At 34.4% G+C, this 15,471-nt stretch overlaps 1 protein-coding gene across 1 annotated transcript in view; it reads left to right on the top strand.

The window, feature by feature from the left end:
- CNTLN (centlein) overlaps positions 1-15,471 on the top strand; it is a 188,197-nt gene that overhangs the window by 123,591 nt on the left and 49,135 nt on the right. Inside the window, exons 14-18 of the mRNA XM_062608993.1 lie at positions 118-209; positions 2,449-2,969; positions 5,506-5,681; positions 8,322-8,414; positions 9,050-9,273. Of these exons, the coding sequence (XP_062464977.1) occupies positions 118-209; positions 2,449-2,969; positions 5,506-5,681; positions 8,322-8,414; positions 9,050-9,273 (1,106 nt within the window). The remainder of the gene's footprint in view (positions 1-117; positions 210-2,448; positions 2,970-5,505; positions 5,682-8,321; positions 8,415-9,049; positions 9,274-15,471) is intronic.

Here is a 15,471-nt window from a genome sequence, read left to right as displayed (position 1 = left end):
AAATAATTGCGGAAGTAAAGAATGCATTTCCTTAAAATCTCTAGGTATTTTTTAGTGAAATATTAGGTGTCACAATTACGTATTTTCCGATAGACAATTATTATTACTTTCTTGTAGAGCCACTTTTCAAACTTAGTGAAGATGATGAGGTCAAGAACAGTACTGCAAAGAAGAATATGAAAGAAGTTTCACATCAAATGTTACAGAAGGTAAGACACCAACCCCAGAAAACAGATCTAGATTCTAATATAAGAATCATATATGTAAAAGTCAGTACTCGTTAATTTAGGTCATAATTTCCTTTCCTAATTCAAAAAAATATGAATTTCCAAAATTGTGTCAAAAGTGGATTCTAATGAACTCACTGTGAACTTACCATGTAAGATAAACATGGTTAATGTCAGAGAAAATGAAAAGAATGTTTAGAGGTGTAATGTTAAAAAGTAATAAATTTTCTAAATTGGAGGTAACATATGCTTAGCATTTTACCACTTTAAAGTTCATTTCTTTTGCTGAGTATATAACTTTATACGTTATCAGGTGTTTATCTCCATAGAGCTCTTGGTACAGAACGAAATTGATGCATAATAGTGATAAATCCAGCTTTTGTTATATTTAAATTTTAGCACAACACTGCATATGCAAATATTTTCTACATATGTGGGTTTATCACTCTTTTCACTAGATAATACTGTATGCATTTAGTATTCTTTGGCTTAGGAAATATGATGAGTATTTAATCTTTACTGCTCAACATTCTACATGTTTTACCTCATAGAGAAACAAGATGTTCTTAACTAGTTGCTATTTGTATTTATATTTGTAATATACACAAGTAGTTTAGTATGTTAACAGGTGTTCACTTAAGAGGGCTCCCTTGTATTTTACCATATGTTTTGTTTGCTGCAAAGAAAAGACATCCTTCAAGCAGTATCATGCCTTTTGTTTGTCATTTTGCAAAACAATATTTATTTAATTACTTATAAATCTTTAAAAGCATGCTTAAATTGAATAAACAGAAATCTATAACTTTGAATGTCAGTTCAGGTATAGTCTATTTATTTTTTATTTGTGAATTAACTTGTAGGAAGTGTGGTAATTTACAGCAGATGATGTGATTGCATATACTTGTAACACTTACCATATGGTCAGGCAATGAAGGCTGTCATCTCGTTATTACTGAATGACAAACATCATGTTCAAATAATAACACACAGAATAGGAAGTGCTCACATTCATTTATCTTAAGGTTGAGTGAGTAATTGAAATAATAGGAATGCTACCATCTGAAATGTCACCTAGTTTATGCTTGCTTATCATCTACATTTCAGAACTATAATTTTATTTGCCAGGTACTCCATAATTTTTATCTCTATGGATATACAGAGTTATGATGGTACCTCAGGGATAGGTGTAGAAACTATTCATTGTTTGTTTCCTTCCGGCTGTCGTACATGACTTTAAGTGCTAGTGAGTGCAAAAGGTTGAAGTTGGCCATGTGTGTTCTACCATACCGCCTTGAAAAATACTCTTTACTACCCAGGATGCAATTTGCAAGCTTCTGGAGAAATCTCAAAGACTAGAAGTTTGGTTTAGTATCTGCTATAATTAAAATTGCCCCTTATTTCTGGAAATTGTGGGGTTTGGTTGTAACTGTAAGCAAATATTCCAGATGAACACTGAAAATCAGTTTATTGTTAGTGGCCTTGAATATATGTAAACCTCAAAAGCTGTTACAAAGCATATATATCATATGTATAGGTTGAATACACTTCTTTGAAACTATGTATAAGAAGCTTGTAAAGTGGCTTCATTGAAATAGGATAGATTTTCCCTTTCTGTGAGTAGAAAATGCATTTCAGCCTTCATATTTTTTAGGTGATGAGCTTCTGATATTTTTTGCTAAGATTTGTTTGGGTTTCTTTGGAAGATCAAAATAATATTTCATTTGTGTATTTACAGCACTTGAAAGAACTTGTTGATTTATACAGAATCAGAGAACTGTTAGAATTGGAAAATACTCTGGAAATCATCTAATCCAACCCCCCTGCCAAGGCAGGGATTTAGATAGCTAGTGCAAAATTGTCTGTATTTGAAAATAGTTTTCCTTCTGAAAATGTTTTTTAAAATTCAATTAGTATGTATAACCAAATCAGTAATGAGCTCAAGATGCATCAGAAAGGTTCATTAGCATACTTAAACTTCTGTGTCACTTTGCCTGGAATTTTAACTTCTTTTACCATCTGCCCTTTGTTCAACAGCTGTATTATTGCAACTAAAATGCTTTCATCTGCACTACGTTAGAATTATTTTTAAATTAGAGACTACAGATCGCTTTTGTCCTCATGCTTAATGTAATATTATTGTCATATAATAAATATATTTGAAACACTTTTTTTTCTGCTGGATAGGATGAAATATTCTGAATGCTATCATTGCTTTTGTTAGGTACAACAACTAGAAAGAAGATTCAAAGCTACTGAAGGGGAATTAAAGAAACAGAAAGAAGTAAATGAAGACTTATTGAAGGAGAAAAATTATTTGGAAGCATCTTTAAAAGTGCAAAAGGAAGATGCAGACACGAGAGAAAATGAGCTGGAAACACTATTTAAGAGGATTTGTAAAATAAGAAAAGACAAAGCAGAACTTCAGTTAGTGATTGATGCACAGGAAAAAGAAATTGCCTCTTTGAAGGGGCAAGTGGCAGAAGCTAGCAGGTTGAGAAATGAAAATGAAGATTTGCTGAGTCAAGTACAGGAGCTGAAGTATTTACTGGATGAAGCCAAAGCAGTGGCAACCTTTGGGCAATGTAATTGCAAGATAACAGACGCCAAGGTTAAATTAAAAACAGCCAAGAAAAAGAGCTCTTTGGGACATCATGGAGCTTTTCTCAAACAGTCCATCAAGGTTATGAGTAATGTATTTGAGAACTTCAGTAAGGACAGCTGGGAGGATGTGAGTGAAAGCAGGTACAGCTCTCATTAACTTAGCCCTGTAGAGGGGACACTGTGCATATGTAAAGCACTAGCAAATGGAGATTGAATTTCAACTACTGTTGATTTGGTATTCAAAAAAAATACTGTCAGATCCTTTGAAATATCTTGGGAGGTCTTGTTCTGAGCTTATTGACTGAAATTTGCATGCAAAATTAGCCACAACTGCATGAGTATTTGAGTAGGTGCCAGGAAACCCAAAAGAAGGCAATGCTTGATTTCTTCCAGTGATGCTATTTTCATGCAGTCATGAGGCTTGAAATTGACAGTTTGGCAGGTTGATTTAATTTGCTGGCCCTTTGCATATTCACCACTGACAGCTAAGGATTCCCAGGCAAGCCTACTAAGTCGGTTTAGTTATCTTGTGACATGCCAACCCGGGAGGAGAAACATTTTTTCCCCTTAATTTAGTTAGATAAATTTTGAATGACCCATTTCAGCTTGCTAGCAGATGTCTACAAGCTGTTTAACATCCTTTAAATTAAGAACCATCCACACTAATTATTTCATGTATGTTTTATGCACAGTCATTGTACTAACTTTAATTGAATGATGGTTAAAAATCAGTTCTTTAAAGGTAATTGTTACTGCATAGAGTCCCAGTCGTAAGTCACAAGTCCCTTAGAAAATTGCAGTGGCAAGCTTCATAAGCATTTTGAATTTTTTGCCTCTGCTTCGATTTGTTCACACATACTTGTGGAGGAAGCAGTAAGCCACTGGGTGAATGGGTATCACACCCTGAATTTCAATACTTTGTCCTAAGAGACATGCAAAGAAATTCCTCCAGCCTTTTTTACCCAAAATAAAGAGAAGGTAAAAAAAGAGCAAAGAAGACAATATCATCTTCTTAGGCTTCATGCTGGCTGTAGATATCTTACACAGCTTCTCCCCATGCAAGATAGGGGTCTCCTAAACACAGGATCTTGAGAGAGAAAACGAATTAAGAACAGTGTAATTTGTCAGTTGCTATCATTAATGTGAATCTTGTTTTTCTGTTTAATTTCATATTGCAGATCTGATTTTACAGAAAACATACGTGTTTTTCTGCTGCAGTCAGTGAGCTTTTTATTTAATTTACTGTGTTTTGCTTTTTAAGAATAAAATTCAGCAAGCAAATTGTTACTGCAGTTTGAGTTTGAGCGAAGTGAAAAGTAATTGTATGGCATTGGTTTTCATGGCTATCCGTAAATACTGCTTTCAGTAATTCTGCAGGTATCAGGTTAGGGACTTCATGTCATAGGATAGTGAACATTTTTGAAGGTTATGTTTCAAGGTGTCATTCTCAACAAGTTAGTGAGATACTTTCATTTACTTCCCTCTTCTATTTATTAATAAATACTGTTCTTTATCAGTAATTACTGCCTTTGAGTTTCTAGATTCAGGCCTTCAATTTTCTAAATAGAACATTCCTTGAAAGCAGGAAAATATGTACGCAGTTTGTAGTATCTCTGCTACTCCAGCACCTTCAAACTGTTACACTGATTTCTTTTCAGTTAATCAGACATACCAGTGTGTCAGGACAGGTTTTGAAAATTATAAAGATGTTTCTGCATGAACTCTTCAATTTAAGGCCTCTTTTCTAGTTAAGTAACCACCATATCTAAACCTTTCATTTTTATGATGGTGCAACTTAATTGGAACTCAACTGTGCCTTTTTAAATGCCTTGGTTTAAGAAGTAACAAATCAAAATAACCTTCTATCAGAAGATTCCTTCACAAATCCATTTGCACAAATGATGTTTAATAGCCGCTGGTAGTATAGAAAAACATTATATCCAAGACTTCATGTTTTAAAATGGACTTCAATGAATATCAGAAAACAAATGATAACCTGGGGCAAGGCAGTGGGATTCTATGAAATTAAGAGCATATTGAGTGAAAGTTTAAGGAAAAATTTGAAGAAGAGTGGAAGTTTCAGGTCCAGTTTCTGTGCATGGGAGGCAGTTTCAGTAGAAGGACTACCAACATTACAGAATTTCAAAGCACTCCAAAGGTGTACTTGGCAGATATTTCACTGAAGTGTGATTTCTGAGTTTGTCTCAGTCAACACTACAAATAAAGTTCAATTAAAACAAAATATAATTGAATGTAAAGTACTGTGCATTTGTTTGTTTTGTTATCAAATGTGAAAATGAAAATAAGTATAAAAACAGTATGTCTTTGTGAGCCATTCACAGACTGGAAGTACTAACAAGTAGTTTTTCATGTGTGTGACTTTTGTAGACTGTAACAAAAGCTGTCCTTTAAGAAGCCGTTGAAGTCTCACACCTCAGGGCATTGTAGAGTGAGATTCCATTTGACATAGTAAAATTTGATAAAATAATTTCCCAGATTTCTTCTTTATCATATTTGTAAACATCTGTTGAATAAGTCAACTCAGTACTGGCTTTTTTTTGTGTTAGTTTCTCTACTTTCTTGCATGTGTTATGTTCTCTGTGCTCAAGCACTGGCTGTTTGGAACTTGTAAGGTTTAACTTTATTTTGTTTTGTTTTCCTAAATGTGCTGTTTTAGTGACCCTGAAATACCAACTTCTGAAAGTTTGGAAATGGTGATTGCGAACATAGTACGAAACATTGATCCGCTGCCAGACAGAAATAAACAACATCAAAAAAAGCAAACACAAGATAGTCAAAAGCCCTGCAACATCGTTTGTTTAGAAGGCAAACCCCACCTGTATAATAAAAAGGTATATAATAGAACTTGGTTTGTTCTCTCGTGCATTTTTGTAGTATTGTCACTGCTGTTCCCCTTTTAATTAATTTGACTGTTGTAAACTGAAAAAATCTGTTTCTAGATACTCAATGGGTAGTTTCATTAGAATTTAGAATACTGTAAATGTGGAATAATAGCATCTACAGTGGAGGGAGTGTAAGATGTGCAAAAGCTCATTAAAAAATGTAAAGTTGCTATAAGTTGTCCAGACTTACAGTAACTTAGTTACTCTACATCCGGCTGCCTCTCAGTCCAAAGAATGCTGCAGACATACCATTAAACTCTCTCTCAATCAGAAAAACCGTACAGAGCAGGGTGACCTAACCCATAACAAGTAATATCCCTATCTCCCCTCTAGCAAAATGTTGTGCTGATGAATCAAGCGTGAACACCTCTCAGTTCATCTGGTGTGTGCAGAAATTGTTGTCTGAGTCTTAGAAAGATGCTTTTGGCTCTATCACTGTCCAAGAAATTCTACCTAGAGAAAACTATGCTTTTAGCTTTTTCTTAACCTATTTACATTCATTGTCTGGGATTTGAACCCCTTGCCTCATTCTTAACATCTATATGCTGTTTTTTCACAGAAAAGAGCCAGCTGGTTGTTTCCCAGGTCTTTAGATCCTCCATGCAATCTGTAACAGATGACTAATTTTTGGACTTTTGAACAGTTTCTAATATTTTTTCCCTCCTGCATTTGTCCAAATAAATCACTTCATGGAATTTAAAACAGAAAAAGATATTGTTGTTTCTTAGTTCAAGAAACAGAATACTGAAACGCTGGACAACTTCATGCTGTTAGAAAACTAGTTTGAAATTGTGCTATGTATGGTCATATAATAAAGAGTTTGAAAACATACTTTCTTATTCTCCAAAATTTTGAAGCAAATATAGACTATCATCTTGTTATATATTATTGATTGTGTGTTTCTATCAAAAGATCTATTTTTCTGGCACAAAAGGTGAAAAAAGGGAAATTCTGCAACCATCTGTTGGTATAGAATACACAGTATGAGCAGATGCATATGATATATGTGAAAATCTGACAATGTGTGCTACTCTTGTTATCTCCTGCTGCTCCTGTGTGAGGATATACAAGGCAGGGAATCCAAGAGGTGCTGGTCTCTCTGGCTTAGTAGTGTAGACATAGGCAGTGTGTTTCTTATTTGCCCATTTACCCTCTGCTCCTATTGGAAAAAAACCACAGATATTTTCTGGTACATTCTGACATATGTGACAGCCTGATGGACTTGGAGCATAAACAGGAACTATTCCCAAGAGCCCTAATCGGGTAAATACACTTCAGTAGAAGTCCCCTGTTGCAGGAAAAGTAACTGAAAATACAGTTTGTGACCACAGAGGATAGCATTGCAAACAGGCTTAGTATCAACAACCGGGGACACCAGTTTTAGCAGGAATCTTAAATCCCTCCTGAAGATTTAAGGGCACTTGAACTGGGTCACGGTATTCTCATACAATGGGATGCTAGAGAAATCTCCAAAGTCCTGAGCTATGGCTGGGGTTGGAGATGAGATAATTATGACATGAAGACTTTCTCAGTTTTGCTGCACATGGTTTAATTATATTAATACCCTGTGCAGTATCAGGACAGTTATTGGCACTCTCACATATATTTATCAGAGCTGTGGCCTAAAGTGGAGATCTCTGTCCTTCTGCTGCAGGCATGGATCATTTGTTTGTCATCCATTCAGAGTGCTGTTCTCTGTAACCCACAGTCACCATTTCAGACTAGTATCTGTCATCCAGTTACATATCTTTGGTGTTTGTAGGATCCTCTGGTCATACTGATAGGATCTTAGTACTGTTTTCCATTGTGGTCTTTGAGACATGGAAAACAATAATTATGAGACCACTCAAAGGGGACAGACCTACAAGAACTTGACCTCCTTTGTTTTCCTTTGCTTAGGTTTTAGTCTGAAAAGTTGGAACTTACATTTCTTTTCTTTTTTTCTAGCATAACCTATTTCCCTGTCCTTCAGATTGGGTGGTGATTGTACAAATCTAGAATTCATAGCTATGCTGTCCTACAATGTCAGTAAATTTAATAGATAATCTATTCCTGTTTAATCTTTTAAATTTGAAACAGCTGTTTTAATTATGAATATTTCTAGAAATCTTTTGCATGATATCACATGGAGATTGCAAACTGAAGATTTTGAAATTTGGATAAATGGTGCAGAATTCCAGAGCAAAAGTGTTTTAAAATACACTGAGCATTTAAAACCCAGGGTACTTTGATTTTGGAGAAAGCCATGCTGTGGTCATTTTCTTTTTACATATTGCAAGGAGCATTCTTCTTCAGCCTCTAATCTAGTCATTAATAGACACTTCATTTTCCTCTGGGATTCTTTGGGAAGGGTTATGATTTACCTGTAACAGTTCATTATTTATTCTACATTTGGTGAGAAAGGCAGAAATTTGTGCTCTTTGCTGGCTGGTTTTGTTAGACTGATTTTCAAATTAAAAATAATTAGAATATTGTGTAGTATTTGAACTAATTTTTGTTGTTTCAATTCAAACTGGATAACTTTGGAGTATTGTGGTGGGAGTGTCATAATGAAAAAGTCCCAGCTTTGTGATTTTGCTTTTTATTTCGGGCCATTCACAGAATAAAGACCTAGAAAAATTACATTCCAAGAGGAGGAAGATCTGCTGTCTCACAACTTCATGTCCATCAATTCTAAACAAAGGTAGGAATAATATGTATTTCCACAACTTTGTAAGTAAGATTGGCAAAGCATTCCTGCCTGAAATTCCAAAATCTCTTCTATATTACACAAACCCACTTAAATGCTGTTGCAAGATTTGCTTGTTTAAATTTACGAGTGTATTTTTCAAAGCTCATTATTTTTAACTGAAATTATTATATAAAGTGACTGTCAAGCAATGTCTTTTTGCACAGTTAAAATATACTCTATTTTTACTAAATCCCACACATTGAATCTACTGACTGAGATAAGGCTTTTCACTACCTTTTGTTCTTTGTGCCCCTTTTAGCCAATGAAACAAAATTATCTGTATTTTGATTTAGATATTAAGAAAAAAAATCTGTTAACAAGGTACTGAAGCCTTTATTTCTGGGAATCGGAATCAGATCAGAAACTTGAGCTCCAGTGAACTTCCAAGTCCTTATTGAGTTAGCAGTGTTTGCACTTCAGAATAAGAACTACATAGAGCGCTTACAGGTTAACTGAATTAATTTACCACCTTGCATACTGAGAAATGTTTTACTGGTTAGAACAGTCCTTTGAAGAGCAAAGAAAAATCAGAAATTATGTTATTTATGATGATCTATCAGTTTAGTAACATTCCGTTTTATGTTTAGGGAACAGAACAAAAAGAAGAAATATCATTGTCCGGAAACCAGGCTCCTCTGTTACTCTACTACATGAAAGAATTAAGTCACTGCAGCAGCAGCTAGCTGTTTTACAGAATGAAAAAAAGACAACAGTGTCTTCTGTGAAGCTATTTAAAGAAAACAATGAAAAACTAGCAAATGAGCTACAGCTGGCTGATCAGAGGCTTCAAACTAGTAAACTGACCATAGAGGTAAACTACTTTTCATTATGCTGTTTTGCAATGTTCAGATTAATTCTGTTGTTGTAAATTTGATAACATTGATTTTTGTCTCTGAATTTGTTATGATCAAGGTTATGAATTGTTATATACTAACATGTTTTATATTATATATATTATTATTTATACTAGCATGTGAGATTTTGGATCAGTTACTATGTGCAAATAATACTGAGGCCTGATTTACTATCAATCCAATTAATTAACTCTTATGAAAAAGAATCATAGAATGGTTTGGGTTGGAAGGGACCTTATAAATCACCTAGTTCCAAGCCCCCTACCATAGGCAGGGACGCCTACCACTAGACCAGGTTGCTCAAAGCCCAGTCCAGCCTGGCCTTGAGCATTGCCAGGAATGGAGAATCCTCAGCTTCTCTGGGCCAGTGCCTCACCACCCTCACAGGGAAGAATTTCTTTGAAATATGTGTGGGAAGTTTATCTTTTAACCTGTGGCCTGAGAACTTCCCTGAGAATCTGGTCAGTTCACATGAACTAGAACCCATTCCTCTGTGCAGAGCAGGCACTTTTGGAGAAATCATCTTCATACACCCCAAGAGCAGAGTGTTCAAGGCAACTGGAGTTTTCTTCCAAAGGTTTCTCAGACCAGTTCCATGTTTGATTGAATCCCATCACTCTCTGTCAAGGTGGAAAGCTAGAGAACAAGTTTTATAAAAATACAGACTAGTAAACTATTTGGTTAAAAACCCCAAAGATGACAGCTTTCTCTATTTTGGTCTTCATTCCTACTTAATCTTTTTCCATACTACTTTCTAGTTTTCCCCATACTCATTTATATATATGTATTTTGTGTTAATCTATATGCAGCTCCTCGGCTGGAATTCTTTTCTATTCATACTGTAGTGATTGGCCTGCCCTTTATAGAGCTGAATCAACAAACACTTTTGCAGTAATTGTCTCCTGTTGGTCACACACACATCCTGCTTCCAGAATTATAGTGCTACAACAGATGGACCTGCTAGGAGGAGGCAGACATTAAAAAAGAAATCAAATCCCCTCCCCCTCAAACTTCTTTGCATTTAGGTCTTTGTACAGAAGGCAGAAGCAGTACCAGGAGCAGCACTTTTCACTTTCGTTAGGCTGGGGAACTGCTAATTTCTAGAGGAGGGAAAACCTCATTTCTGTTACTCATTTTGCATAACTATGTATAAGTAATGAATTGTTCAAAAAGAGTTTCCAAGGTCATTGGAACCAATGGAGATCTGCCTATCTCACAAACAGTATCATAATGTAAAGTTTCATGGACAGTATAAACTTCACATAGAGTTATATGTGTAATTTAGGTAAAATATTCTGCTTGCTCAGACATCTTCATGATTTGACTTCTTAAAGGACTATACCTTATGTGTGTGTATGAGAGCAACATGAGAAATAAAATAAAAAAGGCTGTTATCAGGAAACTTAAAAAAGAAAGGGTCAAAATTTGTGTCAAGATAAATACTGCTGTATTGTAGAAGACTGACTAAAAGTGAAATAGCGTAGTCTTCAAAACAAACCAGTTTTTTTTCACTCAGTTTTTCTGGAAAGTTTTTAAAAAATAGTGGTCACTGGTCTATTTAAAGAGCAGTGCATTCTAAGCAAAAAAAGGTAAATGATGTTGCAGGTACTCAAGGAAAAAATCTTTATTAGGCATGCACATTTTTTTCCTTCTCAGCAAACAATTCAGATTCCCTTTCTTATGACTAATTACTCTTCAGGTGCCATACTAGTGCTACCAAGTGGGAAATTTAAAGCAGAGGCTTGGGCTACTTGCCAAGTGAAAATTAAGGAGGTAAAGAACCTACACGGTCACTGCAGGGTACACTCATGTTTAAAAGAGAAAACGATGATTTAGACAGATGAAATGATTTTAAAGCACACATTTGTTTGGGGGGTTAGTGTTTTGTTTTTGTTTTTTTTTTAATAAGAAACACTAAGATATTTAAATATTAAGATTCCACAAGAGAAATAACTTTTGGTGTTTGTTTTTTTTTTCTTGCAAGAACACTGTTTTCATTGTTCCTTCTCAATGCTTTTGTTACTTTAGATTTTAGAATTTTCTTGCATAGGTAGATGGTAAAAAACAAGCAAACAGACCATGAAAAAGTGAAAGATTGAGGCAATCTCTAGATTTAGGGAGAGTCTTAAATACTTCAAGAGTGACAAAAATGTCTGGTATCTAAAAATAAGCTTCAATATGTAATCATAAAGTTCTGACTAATCCTACAGTAACAGTGAACTTATGATGCTGGGCTAAAGTGTACCGTTCTATGAACAGTAAACATTAATATCATGGATGAGATGCCATGTTGCCTGAATTTGGCTAAGAAAATAGATCCATTAGCAGACAAGGGCAGATATGTGTGCAGTCAGTCCTTTATTATAATCCCCAATGAATCCAGTGCTAGAAAATCAACTATATACTTAAGATTTTAATGTTCAAGATGTTAATTTTGAGACAGACTTTACAGTTCATACAACCTAAGGACTGTCTGGCATCTCCTGATTTTCAGAAATGTAGGTATATGTATGGTTTTCTGTATTTTTCTTGAAGATCCACCCAGGCATGTATGTATGTGTATATTTGTCTGTCAGCTTGTAAGAGTTCAGAATGCTAGATTCGAGGCAGGTTTTTTTTTTGTTTGGCCTTGTAAACTCTGCAGCAACGTAGATTTCTTGCTTTGTTTTGATTCTGCAAAAGCAATTTTTTTTTTTTTTTTGCATATTTCTGCAAAAATGACTGTAAAGTGATTGCACATGTGAAATCAAAGCTTGGATTCTCCAAGGATTCACATCAACACTGAGTCAAGACCGTCTGTACAGAACTACGGTAGTTACAATTTGCTATCTGTGTACAGAAATCACAGCTGGGGCTGATACTTAATGTACAAACAAAGGGATTTAGCATTTCCTAAGTTTCTTAGAAAAATATGTGAAAGGAATTGTTGGAAAAATCCAGGATTTTATTTTCTAAGATTTATTGCCCCTTCTTTTCATTTCTGTCACTGACTGCTTATAAGAAGAGTAAATTTATTGCATACAACATAGTAATTGTAATTCATTTTATGTAGTAGGTGTCATTCTTGTTGCAAAAGTTCAGGCAAAGTATATTGAATAAGAAATGAAAATCATAAGCGGGTTAAATCTTAACTATTTATCTTATTCGTGTCAAGGCCATTCACAGGTACACTGCTCAAAAGTACTGGAGGATCTTTTGCATCAGTTCTCCAGTGTTTCTCAGGTGATGTCACAGGAAAAGCTGCATTTCTTAATGGAATGCCATAGGCATTTGCCAAGTTTCTGTGTAATTCTATTTCAGCAGGAAACCTGAATGTTAAAGAATGGAAACATGTCAACCAGTCAAACACCAACAGATCCTTTGGAAAGAAAAAATGTGAAGGTTTAAGTAAAGTTTTCTAGATGCACAGATGTATTCCTGAAGTCTACCTTAAGTTTTTGATGAACTGGGAAGAAAAGGAGCTGGTTTTGGTTTTAGTTTTGGGGTTTGTTTTTGCTTTTTTTTGTTGTTGTTTTTGCATATTTTAGCCGTAATACAGCCTAGGATTTTTTCTGATAGCATTTTAAAAATCCCACCAAACTGTATTTTAGCCTTTCCATTTTCTTTGAATATTAAGGGAACTCTTTTTCCCTGAACTCATACTTTGCATTTGCAATAGAATTTGCTTGCCAGAAGTTTATCTCAGGTGTAGAAGGGTGTGAGCCTGAAAAAATGAAAGAGTAAAGCACTAGTGAAAAGTCTAAAGCTTTTTATTCTCTAAAGTTTGTTTGTGGCTTTCTTTACAAATTCTCATGGCTACTTTTTGCTGCCCAGTCTATCAGAGAACAGCTCATAATTCAGTTGCATCTGCAAATTCAGCACCACAGCTTTGCTCTTTTTATGGTACCCAAATATGAGTGAACCAGGGATTACATTGAAATAAAGATTAAACTGATGCTGATTTTAGATGCCTTGTAAATTATTAACTATTATTTAAACAAAGATGTCACTTTGACTCTGGTTTTCATAAAGGGATTTTTCCCTTTTTAAGAGATGTATTCTCATTTACATAACAATTTTTGTATGTCTGTGGCTTTCTTAAAGTAAATTTTAGGAATAAGCTTGAAATTATAAACTGAGTGCTGTTTGAAATTACCCTGCAGTATGATAAAACTGCTTTTGGAACTTCCTCAGTTTTGTTCATTACAGCAAACGTGTAGTTGTGTTGACAGTTTTGGGGGACTTTCTACATGAACATTGTCCAGTTAGAAATTCTCGCAGGCATATCCAGTTGTTTTCTCCCAGAACGCTTTAACATGTGTCTTCATTTTATTTTGACTCTTCTTTCATGGAAATACTCCAGCACATTTGTGCTATTTTTTATTAAGTTCATAAGAAAGCTTCTGCATTCAGTGTCATGATTTCTAAATTAAGCGGGTTTCTTTTCTTTCCATTGCATGAAAAGATATTTTTAATTATATACATCAAATGAAACTATTCATACCTACAGAATACCTGAATGATAATATTTTATTAAAATATTTAGAAGAAATAAAATTTAGAAGACTTAAATTGCACTTTTTACAGATTAATTGTGCAGGAAATTGCTGCTACATCAGTATTGTATGCAGGAATTCTGACTTTCTATTTTTACTACAGTAGTAGTAAAAAAAAAATAAAGATGAATGAATCAAAGAACTCTGAAGCTTCTTAGGGAAATTTTATTCCCAAAAGCATCATAAGAAATGTATTTCTTCCCCTCTTCTCCTTCTTTAGAAGTGTACAGGTTATCCTGTCCTAGCTACTTTGACTATGAGTAGTCTTGGTTAATTTGCAGCAACTGTAATCTTTAGGCACAATATTTAAAAAGAAGTAAAGGCAGTTTGTATAAATATTTAAAAATCACAACAACAAAATTTCTATTTTACTTTTTCTGAAAATGCAGCAGAAGTGAAAAGGTAAACCAGAAGGAATAAAAATGTGATAAAACAGGATATACTGCCTGACCTTTGCAGAGTGCAAATACAATGTAAGACAGCAGAGGTTTATATAATAATTGAACTAAACTATGTACCAGTATGAGAGTGGATCTTCTCAAAATCTGACTGGGTATAAAGTCTTTTTTTTTTTTTTTTTTTTGAGCTTCTCAAATCATATTGCTGTTGTCATTGTGTATGCATGCCCTGAAAAGACCTCTTTATGGTCACAGTAGATAACTCAAAACTCACCTCAGTCTGTGTATTCTTGAGAGAAAGACATTCTTCCTGGACTTACCACAGTGTTCCAGACTTGAAGGGCAACATTATCTGTAGGTAGGAAAAATTGCGTGCATTATAATTTAAAGTTAAAACTCATGGCATTTTAGTACTGTTTCAGGGTCCTACATGTAGTTTTTGAAGGCTTTGACACATATTTTGGCAATATTAAGAATAGATTCTGCTATATTATAGTTTTATTAGACCCTTGTTGAGCTTAATAAATTGAAAATCAGGCCATATGTCACATGTATAAAGACTGGAAACGGTCAGATGCTGCTCTGTGACTCTAGAATACACCTCTTTCCAGTCCTAGTCCAAAATTCTGCCTGAAATAAACATGACCAGCTAAACAGATATGTTTCAAGTTTTTTGGTTACTAAATGGGAAAATGTCTATGTAATTTTTCCTCAGGTAAACTACTGATTCAGCATTGCTGCTGATCTAAAACAGTTCTCAACTTTTTATTTTCTACTCAGTCAGAGAAGTTAACTTGGAAATAAAATGAGGAATGTGAAATGATAAACATAAAAGTAACTGGACTTTTAAAATGCATATACTCCACCAAAAAAAAATATTGTTTTATTTTTGTAGTTTGCTGAATTGAAAACTTACAGCATCCTGAACTAAGTTCTGTTAAGAGAACTACACTTAAAATATATTTATCACGAAACTGTGCTGTCATGACAAAATAAAAATAAAGCAAAATACCTTTTGCATTTATATTGATCTCTGAAGAAAAATTACAATAGACCTGTTGAATTATTGATGAACAACAGTTGAAATACATTGCATTTGGAAATGAGTCTCATTCATAAATTAAAGAGAGCAATTCACATGAACTAGAACTGTGAAAGTTGTATTATATTGCTGTCAAAATGAAATAACTTAGAGGAAAGTAAATTCTAGAAAAATATAAAG

The sequence above is a fragment of the Pezoporus occidentalis genome, unplaced genomic scaffold (genome assembly GCF_034315485.1).
Source record: "Pezoporus occidentalis ecotype Australia unplaced genomic scaffold, CSIRO_AGI_Poc_V1 ctg133, whole genome shotgun sequence".
In the NCBI taxonomy this organism is placed as follows: domain Eukaryota; kingdom Metazoa; phylum Chordata; class Aves; order Psittaciformes; family Psittacidae; genus Pezoporus; species Pezoporus occidentalis.
The sequence above is the reverse complement of the archived record's forward strand: the minus strand, read 5'-3'. Positions and strand labels throughout refer to the sequence as shown.